The 10,166-nt window shown below is 41.4% G+C and overlaps 2 protein-coding genes across 2 annotated transcripts; both read left to right on the forward strand.

Moving 5' to 3' along the window:
• Positions 1 to 377: 377 nt before the first annotated feature.
• Positions 378 to 4,154, forward strand: LOC136426817 (kelch-like protein 12). The gene is made up of 7 exons (XM_066415539.1): positions 378 to 632; positions 1,024 to 1,284; positions 1,721 to 1,860; positions 2,025 to 2,129; positions 2,472 to 2,602; positions 2,939 to 3,109; positions 4,135 to 4,154. Exons 1-7 carry the CDS (start codon positions 378 to 380, stop codon positions 4,152 to 4,154), a joined length of 1,083 nt encoding a protein of 360 aa, XP_066271636.1.
• A 441-nt stretch (positions 4,155 to 4,595) lies between these two features.
• On the forward strand, positions 4,596 to 9,961 carry LOC136427403 (kelch-like protein 24a). Its single transcript, XM_066416230.1, has 5 exons — positions 4,596 to 4,887; positions 5,835 to 6,095; positions 6,938 to 7,077; positions 7,662 to 7,871; positions 8,170 to 9,961. The coding sequence occupies exons 1-5, from the start codon at positions 4,633 to 4,635 to the stop codon at positions 9,068 to 9,070; spliced, it is 1,767 nt and encodes a 588-aa protein (XP_066272327.1). The 5' UTR covers positions 4,596 to 4,632; the 3' UTR covers positions 9,071 to 9,961.
• The last annotated feature ends 205 nt before the right edge of the window (positions 9,962 to 10,166 follow it).

Below are 10,166 nucleotides of genomic sequence, written 5' to 3' on the forward strand. Positions count from 1 at the left end.
TTGGCCGGACGGATTCCTGAAATTCCTGTGGAATTCTGGGAATTCTTGCAAATCGGGCGTAAGATATACTATTAAGCTCGCCCCTAAGGCTTCGCTAAAAAAGACGCAAAGTTAAAATGAAAAGAAAAAAAATGATTCCATGTTTTCAAAGAAAGATGCAAACTGGCATAGCATTAGCTTTAGCAAGTCCAACGCGTGATTACTACAGAATGTTACATAGATTTAATATAGCTTGACGTGCTCGCAAATTATATTTATAAAAAAACTTAATCCTTCCGTCTGGAGAGGTGATGGTACCACTCTTACTGCTACATTAGGTGGGTAATCAATTTAGCTCCAGTACCCTTTGACCCTGAGGTCATATCATCATCGTCAAGATGGCTGCCGCAGACCAAGAACCCCACGCCAGCGCAGTTCGTCCCCAATCCTACCAAGACGAGAGCTATCTGCACGGATTTCTTGGAACTGTGGGCGACTTACAGAAGGCTGGGGTACTGCAGGATGTCGTCCTTGAAGTCGAGGGCAGGCGGTTTCCCTGTCATCGGCTTGTTCTGTCCGCGGCCAGCCCCTACTTCAGGGCCATGTTTACAGGTGACATGGCGGAAAGTCGGCAGAAGACGGTTGTTTTACAGGTAGGGCAGGCGTGACGTGTGGTTAGAGTAGAGTGAAACATGGAACTTTTGAAAATGTTACGTATCACAGAGGAGTAAAACCACGAATTATTGTAAAACATTACTGCAAATAAAATTCATGTTTGTCCCTTGAATGCCCCCTCCTCCACTTAGAGTACTGACACCTTTTCACTGTAAGGTCAAAGTTCAACCTTTTGTGCCACTGAGCTTTATCTTGACAAAATAATTTTTCAGTTACAAGAAACAGATCAAATAAGCAATTAGTAGATAGAATAGGATATTGACGTTATATGATAACTGAATCAATTTTCTATACTTTTCTTATAATTCTTTAATGCTTTAATAGTATGTGGTAAAAGTTTGAACATTCTTATGTTTTATTGTTCTTCAGGGTTTGAATGCAGGCGTGTTTGGGGAGATCCTGAGTTACATCTACTCGGGAATCCTCCATGTGTCCCTGGACAAAGTGCAGCCCCTGTACCAGGCAGCCGACCTCCTCCAACTGGACTATGTGAGAGACACCTGCAGCAGCTACATGACCATGAACGTGGAGCGCTCCACCTGTGTGGACCTGTACAAGTTTGCTAATGTCTTCTCTATCGACATTGTCCTAAAAGCTTGTCTGGAGTGTTCCTCTAAGTACTTTGTGGAGGTTGGTCCTTCTTTCTTCATGCTAGTCATAGATGTAAAGCTCTTTATTTATTTCTATTTATCTATCTCTTTACGATACAATTTAAGAATGATATCTTTTTCAGATCCTTAGAACGATATTTAAAGAACAGTTAACCTTGCAGTCAGATGTGCAAAGACTAATTGTGGCAGGTCGTTCAGTGTTATGTAACCAACTGCTGCCGTGCTGTGTGCCTGCAAAGCTAGAAAGTCCTACCAAAGGTTGGTTATACCGGCTATATAGATACTGATATAGATACAGATACAGATACAGAAGCTGGTATGTTGGGGTTGAAGGGAGGTTATACCGGCTATACAGATAAGAATCTAGCACAGTAGGACCTTCATCGGGTCCAGATAGCCAGTCACTTTAGATACGTGATGTGCCATACATTTACCTGTACTCTGCACCTCCACAGGTTGCCTCCAGCGAGGAGTTCTGCAGCCTGAGTGTGAATCAGCTGACTGAGATCATCAGCCACGATGAGCTGGATGTTAAAGAGGAGACAACAGTGTGGGAGGCAGTGGTGAGATGGGTGCAGCACAGCAGGGAGGACAGGTGGGAATCAGTGTTCTATTAGTTTAGCTTATATGTAGCCAGTAGCTACGGTTAAGGCTCATTGTCATAATGAAATATTTAGAATGATTCCATTTCATTAAAAATCTAATGATAATATGATACGAGGGAATTATTTAAACCCACCCCTACCCTGTACCCTACAGACTGACCCACCTACCCAGCATCCTCCCGTACATACGCTTCAACTTGCTGACCCCAGACAACAGGGAAGCCATCTTGGAACATCCCCTAGTCAGGAAGGATCCTGGGTGTTCTAAGGTTATCAGGAATATGGTACAGAAATTGGAACCTATCCTGAAGCCAAGGCTTGGTATGACCACGGAAATGGCTTTGCTGTACAGTGAATCCCAGGGGTCAGTATGTACTTCTTTGTTTCACTCTCTAGGTGTGAAAACAATCCAGGCACAATGCATGTCATTCCATTTTTGTGTTGCTGCAATACACATTCCCAGTGTGCCATTCATGTAAATATACCCTTTATCCAATTACAGCTTATAATACATTTTCCAAGGGGCTTGGCTTCATTGCTTTCAAAAAGGTATCAGTTTCCCGTGGTATTGACAATTTGCGATGTATTTTCTCCTCCCCAGTTCCAATGAGCTCCTCCTCATGAACCCCCAGGAAGGCAAGTACATCACCTGCAGTTACAAGATCGACGACCTTCCTCCTTTCCATGCCATGACAGTCACAAGCGATAACAACATTTACATCCTGGATGCTAGTGAATCGCAGCATGAGATTGAATTGTCCCTATTTAAGTATAACCATGTAAAGAATGTGTGGGAACATGAAAGTATGTTCTCAGTATCTAAAGGGAGGAATACTTGCTATAAGTCAACGGATTACCTTTATGAGGTTAATCAGAGCTTGTATTACATGGCTGTTGGTCTAGATGATCATGAAGGCCGTCTATTGCTACAGGTGAGAAAGTACAGCCGGCTTACGAACCAGTGGCAGGAGTGTACACAGCTGCAACTTATTTTTGATGGCGAAGCTGTGTACTTCTATGTAGCATTGTCCTGCAGTTCATACCTCTATTTCCTCACAAACCGTGAAGTGTATCGCTACGACACAAGCCAGAACCGTTGGTGCAAGCGGTCCCCACCAACGATCCTCCCTAATGTCAAGACAGCTGTTGCCATGGGAACAGAGATTTTCTGCACAGATTATGACTTCACTCAGACCATGGTGTACGACACAGAGGCAGACCGTTGGCAGAAACTGCAAGGTTGGCAGAACCCAGGACACTTTTATATGAATAATACTTCCAGGCTTTTTGTACTGGAGAACCAGCTGCATATATTGTTAACCTGTTATACTGACTCCCAGAGAGGATACATATATCTCGTATACGTGTATGACAGGTCTGCTGATGCCTGGAGAGATTTGAAGGCTTCCCTGCATGATAAGTATTATGCAGTGTTAGGTTCTCAGATCCCAGTGGCACGTATGTACCTACCATATCTTAAGGGGACATGAAAACACTTCCATTCCAAGTGTATGATAAGAACACAGATGGTACAGGTCAGGACTGATCAATGACATTTGTTTAGATCTCGTCTCTTGCTGAATGCCTTCACAATGGAATGGATTTTGTACTGGATTTCATACTATAGAAGAAATTTTGCAGGAATACTTCCATCATTTTTATACATATGGGGCTTTTTTTATCAGGAACTGACTAATGTTCTAAGTCTTGAAGTCTAACCAGCAATTACTAATCTATCAATCAGCCTCGGTACCACCCCAGTCAACTAGTCGGTAAGGGGGTATAGCCCAGTAAATTAGCTAGAATGACACCCAGGCAACATACCCTTTATGGGACTTTTACCATTATTGTACATTAACTGGTATATTTGATACTTTTTTCCTGTATTTTTCTGAGATTTGTGTTCTTAGCATATTTGTATCACTAGTTAGTTGTGGGTTTTGTTTACTTTTGCTTACGAAGCAAGGCATTGCAAAGTTACACATATTAGATTCAAACCAGTTTATATGTGTATATTCTTAGGTACAATGTTTATCTTTTTGAAATGAATTTTGAACAATAAATATTTACTGACATAGTCGTCGTCTTGTCAATTGTTATTCTATTTGAAGGCCGATTTTACCTCTGAGACGTTCATAGATAGTGCTGCGTACCGGTACTGTGTACCGGTACTGTACCGTAAAAATTGATTGGGTACAGGTCCAAAATACCGGATCTTTAGGTACGCAAAACTATTCCTAGATGTTTTGTATTGTTTTTTTCAGCCCCTCAGAGTCCTTTTTGACATGAAGAAGTAATAAAAACTTCTATTGCAAAACATGTATCGATTCAGCTGCAGGTTCCAACAAAGCTACTTGGGCATTATGCCAAGACACTGGCCAAGACATTAGTACCAAATTGAATGTAAGTCATCAGCAGGCCCAACATCTGATAAGTAGATAATAACGTTACATAAATTCACATTCGGCCAACACGTGCCAACATTGAATACGGAAACCCTCAACCATAACATCTGGTCAAATAAATACATGCAAAAAACTCGTGAAAACTCCAATTTGTAACTAACGGGGCGTATTTCAAAAACAAAACATACACTCAAATTAACTCCAAGTAAAACAACCTTTCTGATAGCGGTACAGGTATCGATATTTCCATCCGTCTCGACCGATGATGGGGGGTGGCACTCTTACTGCGACATTATGTGAGTATTCAGTGAGGGTCTTTCTAACCTTTAACCCTTAGTGTTATGCAACGTCATCAACATGACTGCCGCAGACCAAGAACCCCACGCCAGCACAGTTCGTCCTCGTTCCTACCAAGACGAGAGCTATCTGCACGGGTTTCTTGGAACTGTGGGCGACTTACAGAAGGCTGGGGTACTGCAGGATGTCGTCCTAGAAGTCGAGGACCGGCGGTTTCCCTGCCATCGGCTTGTTCTGTCCGCGGCCAGCCCCTACTTCAGGGCCATGTTTACAAGTGACATGGCGGAAAGTCGGCAGAAGACGGTTGTTTTACAGGTAGGGTTGGCGTAATGAGTGAAACAGGGAACTTTCCAAGATGCTAAGTATCATAGAGAACATGTAAAACCATTTCAAATGACGACATGTTGTTAATCTTCAATGCAAATAAGTCATCATAAGTGAGTGGCCTAGCTCGCCCCTTACCCACTTCAGATAAAATGAAATGGCATAATTGCATTAGCCATTTTCGCACACTCTTGCTATTTGCATAAAAAAATGCCAATGGCAACAGGAAAATCCGACTGAACATGTCAAAGTCACTAACTCTTATGGATCGTATGCAAATATCATTCAAATGTAAATCGAATATGGAAAGTTTCTATGGTAAGACAACACCATAGGAACTGTTATTGTCCTTTGTGTTTTGAAAAAGATGTTTCGACTCCATTGTCATTTGTCGTGATAGGATACAGAAGAATAGACTTGCCAATTTTTCGCTAAATTTGCCATCCTTTGCACTCAACATGTGTAAATGAACTGATGATATGCTTATGAATTCAATATGTTACATTTTTTATAACCTGGGAGTGAGTAAATTTGACACAAAGTGTGTGTGTTTCCTTCAAGTGCCATCCTAGTAACCACAACAACAACCCCGTCCTCCTCAGTGCTGCTCATTTTGCCCCCTAGGGTTAATGACCTACTCCTTATTATTGCATAAAATACTCAGTTATGCAAATAAGCGAATTCAACTGTATATCCATGTTAATGGGTCAAACGTCATCTTCGGGGGCCACAAAGCATTTTCTTGACAAAGAATTTTTAGTTATGAGAAACAGATCAAATGGGAAATTAGAATGTAGATAGAATGAAATAATCGGATGGAAATTTTACCTTCATAACTGAATAGATTATTCATGTATTATGTCTTCCTGCATTATACACATTAATTCTGTATATATTTGGTAAAAGTTTGAACATTGTTATGTTGTACTGTTCCACAGGGCTTGGATGCCGGTATGTTTGGGGAGATCCTGAGTTACATCTACTCGGGAACCCTCCATGTGTCCCTGGACAAAGTGCAGCCCCTGTACCAGGCAGCCGACCTCCTCCAACTGGACTATGTGAGAGACACCTGCAGCAGCTACATTGCCATGAACGTAGAGAGCTCCACCTGTTTGGACCTGTATAAATTTGCTAATATCTTCTCCTTGGACAAGGTCCGGAACCGTTGTCTGTCGTACATAGGTAGACAGTTTCGAAAGGTTTGTCTTCTTTTGTATCGTGATTACAAACTCATTATGCATGACAACCTTTAAAGACCTGATGGTATAAAGTTTAAAGCTCAAAAGTGAGAAATAGGTTAAAATAATCAATGGCTTTAATTACATGATGTGAGCAACTACGAAAAGCTTTTTGTTAGCAGAATAAAACCTTTGGAGAGATGCTGCAGTGACTGTTTCCTATAGGAAAGCATGTCAAAATACACTAAATCAAGACTCCATGAAAGTACTATCCCAAATTTTATTCTTAACGATTCTGCTGCACCAGAAGTTCAGAAGGGTTTGTTTTAGAAAAATGGAAAGAAAAAGGCTCTTTTCCAGCTTGAACTCACAGGAAGGCCGAAAGTAGTGAAGAAACCCTGCCTTTGACGACATTTTCTCCTGTACACATCCGATCAGGGCCAGTAGGGCCCAACAACTCAGGCCAACAGAACAAGACTGCTGAAATAAACACATTTTGACCAAATTGAGACAGCTTGGACCCTACATGTGCTGTCTCACCCAAAAAAGGTACAGATTGGGCCAGAACGTTCAAGGAAAAGGAGGATTTTCAAGGATTTTAAGTAGGGACTATAAACGTATTCTCATTTGAGCCCGCCACTGCGTGACTCCACTGTGGCGTCTCCCTTCGAGGACCCTTCTAGCAAGCTACGACTTAAACATCTTCATATATTTGAATTGCCAGAGCTTGTAATTCATTTTTGGGAAACGAGGCACTGGTGCACCCAACCAAAAACATATGCACATGCAACCAGTATCACTCTATTCTAACTTGACGTTACGACTGATGGTGATTCAATTAAAAGCATTTCACACCTCCACAGTTTGCCACCAGCAACGAGTTTTGCAGCCTTGGTGTGAATCAGCTGACTGAGATCATCAGCCACGATGAACTGGATGTTAAAGAGGAGACAGCAGTGTGGGAGGCTGTGGTGAGATGGGTGCAGCACAGCAGGGAGGACCGGTGGGTGTTGTCCAATCATGGATAGAGATATCTACCTTGTGTCTACTTCATTTCATGCATGACTGCAAAAGCTTACAAAAAATTTGGCAAGTGATTTTTTCTAGTTGGTCCATGACATTTAGGATCCCCGACTTGTTTGAAGTAAGACCACAGCAAGTACATTTTAAGGATGGCATACTCTGCAGACTCTAATAAGTTTAGTGTCCGCGGACGAAAAAAAGGCGGACAAAAAAAAAACATCGACATTTTCAAACTTGAATACCATGAAGCATGTAAGAAGAATTGAAGCGATAAACTTGTATTACAACAGGTCTTTTATCCCTGTTTTCACTAAAATATCAGCTAACACTGATGTCAACACTAAAATCATTAAATTATGAATTTAGATTATTGTTGTTTGCGACATATGGTACAATATTCGGTATGTTGACAATTGCCGAAGGGTAAAAAGTAATTTTGTTTTTAATTTCAAAATTAGCCGAAAATCAATGCGCCCTGATGTCACGCATAAAATTTACTTGCTGTGGCCTAATGTCAACAATTTTAAATCGCCCGCATGTCCCCCTCTTACTGTTACCCTACAGACAGCACCACCTACCCAGCATCCTGCCTCACATCCGCTTCAACCTGCTGACCTCAGACGTCACGGTAGCCATATTGGAAGACCCCCTGGTCAGGGAGGATCCTGGGAGTTCTGAGGTCATCAGGAAAGTGGTAAAGAAAGGAAACTCCAACCTGAAGCCCAGGCTTGGGATGACCACCGAAATGGCTGTGTTGTACGCTTATACCTGGGGGTCAGGATTTACTTCTTTTTATTTGTTTTACTTTGTATGTTGTGAACAGTCCTGGCACATCTTGTGGTCCTGCAATACACATTTTCAGTAGATTTTGGGCCAAACACAGCAATAGATGAACACCTTGCTACAACATGTACTTGTGTTTTCTCTGATTCAGAGTCTGAAGCTACAAGACTTCATTTGATGAATAACATTTATTCTTGCTGTGGTCTTTGCCTTATCCCTAAGGAAAGATTTCAATTTGCAGTCTAGTTTTGTTGACAAAAAAAAAAAATATGTATTCTATCATCTTCAGTTCCCGTGAGCTCCTCTTCATGAACCCTCGGGAAGGGAAGTACATCACCTGCAGTTACAAGACTGAACACCTTCCTAATTTCTCAGCCATGGCAGTCACCAGTGATAACGACATTTACATTCTGCAAACTAAAGAATCAGAGCATGATAATCAGCTGTCCCTGTTAAAGTATGACCATACAAAGAATGTGTGGGAGCATGAATGTACGTCATTAGTATCTAAGATACAGAAATATTGCTATGAGGAACACATTTTAGAAGTTGATGGGATTTTGTACTACACTGCTGTCGGTCCTGACGAAGACCGTCCATTGCTGGAGATGAGAAAGTACAACCGGCGCACGAACCAGTGGCAGGAGTGTTCACGGCTTCAACTTTACGAACCTATAGACGACTTTTCAGTGTTGTCCTGCGCTTCACAAATCTATTTACTCACAAGCACAGACGAAAGCATAGAATTGTATTGCTACAACCCAAGTCAGGACCGGTGGTGCGAACGGAGCCCACCAATGAACATTGATAAAGTTTCCAGCGCCGTTGTCTTGGGAACAGAGATTTTCTGCGCAGATCGTTCATCCGGTGACATTGTGGTATACGACACGGAGTCAGAGCGCTGGCGGGAGCTGCCAGACAATTGGTCATACCCAAAAGACATTGATGTTAATTGTGCTAATTATAGTCGCAATCTTTTGGTTCTGGAGAACCAGCTGCATATATTGTTAACCTGCACTAATGACGAGAATGAAGCCGAGTGTCTGGTATGTGTGTATGGTAGGTCTGCTGGGGACTGGAGAGACTTGAAGGCCATCCTGCCTGATGATGAATATTTTGTGTATGGTCGCCAGTTACCGGTGGCTCGTATGTATCTACCATATCTTAAAGTGCAGGGTAAGGACGTATAGAGCACAACAGGCGTGCAGGGCATCGCTGTTTAACAACCTTTTTCTTTAGAACTCTGCTTTTTGCAAAGGCCCCTACAATTGGATAAATCTTTTGCTACCTTTTATACTGAGGTTAAACTTTACCGGAAACTATTCCACAAAGTTGTGTGGCTTCGAAACAGAGATACCTTAGGCACCTTGTACAGCAAGAGAAGGACGTATATGTAGATAAGGGACACCTTCTCATTACTATTCCGATATATTGTCTCTTTGATTAAACAATTGTGGTACCAGACATTTTACCTTTTATAAAACTTTCATTAAATGAATTGTACATTTATTTTTCCTCTAGTGCGATTTATTTTGCATCAGCTGATCAATTTTCATGTCAGCCTGACTAAATCATGCTTCTAACCCTCCCACTGCCGCTCATAAAGGACTCCATTGAGCCCTGGACTGTGAAAATTTGTATCACTCATACTATTGACATGTTATTTGGTGCTGTTAACTTTTGCATAGGAAGACAATTGGAAAGTTACATTATAACAGACGTTATTTCCTTTCTGAAAGTATAACAGTTGCTGTACATGTGTTCCATATCTTTATTTTTCTGTAGTGTGATTAAGTTTGTATTTGTTGATCACTTCCATGTTAACCTAACTAATCGTGCTTCTAGCAGCCCTCCTATCTGTTAGGCCTCTCATGGTAGAACTCTATAGAGCCCATGGCAGTGAGACTATGAATAGAACTATTGATATGTTATTTGTTGTTTACGTTTGCTGAAGAGGTCAGTTAGAAAGTAACACCACTTTAGATAGATTAGACCAGCTTATATGTATTTCCATTTGCAATGTGTATCGATTTTGTCACTTTTTTAAACAATAAATATTTACTGAGGAAAATAAAGAGTAGTCATTTTGTCCAGTGTTATTAATATGCTGTTTGAAGACACATTGTACATCTGAGAGATTCATAGAACAAGTAAAACTTAACCTTGGGGCCAGCCGGGTACAGATATCGATATCTCGATGAAGATTAGACATCCAGGTAATATGATAGGCCAAAAAACAGTTATTCAAGCAACTGGATATGATTTTGGAAACGGTCAGACGTTTCA

This window comes from Branchiostoma lanceolatum, chromosome 2, assembly GCF_035083965.1.
Source record: "Branchiostoma lanceolatum isolate klBraLanc5 chromosome 2, klBraLanc5.hap2, whole genome shotgun sequence".
Classification (NCBI taxonomy): domain Eukaryota; kingdom Metazoa; phylum Chordata; class Leptocardii; order Amphioxiformes; family Branchiostomatidae; genus Branchiostoma; species Branchiostoma lanceolatum.

Excerpts from the sequence above, each read along its gene's own strand:
- LOC136426817 (XM_066415539.1), top strand. The coding sequence starts at position 378 with ATGGCTGCCGCAGACCAAGAACCCCACGCCAGCGCAGTTCGTCCCCAA. Across the intron at positions 1,285-1,720 it reads CCTCTAAGTACTTTGTGGAG|GTTGCCTCCAGCGAGGAGTT; the intron begins GTTGGTCCTTCT and ends GCACCTCCACAG. Across the intron at positions 1,861-2,024 it reads CAGCACAGCAGGGAGGACAG|ACTGACCCACCTACCCAGCA; the intron begins GTGGGAATCAGT and ends TGTACCCTACAG.
- LOC136427403 (XM_066416230.1), top strand. The coding sequence starts at position 4,633 with ATGACTGCCGCAGACCAAGAACCCCACGCCAGCACAGTTCGTCCTCGT. Across the intron at positions 4,888-5,834 it reads AGAAGACGGTTGTTTTACAG|GGCTTGGATGCCGGTATGTT; the intron begins GTAGGGTTGGCG and ends ACTGTTCCACAG. Across the intron at positions 7,078-7,661 it reads CAGCACAGCAGGGAGGACCG|ACAGCACCACCTACCCAGCA; the intron begins GTGGGTGTTGTC and ends GTTACCCTACAG.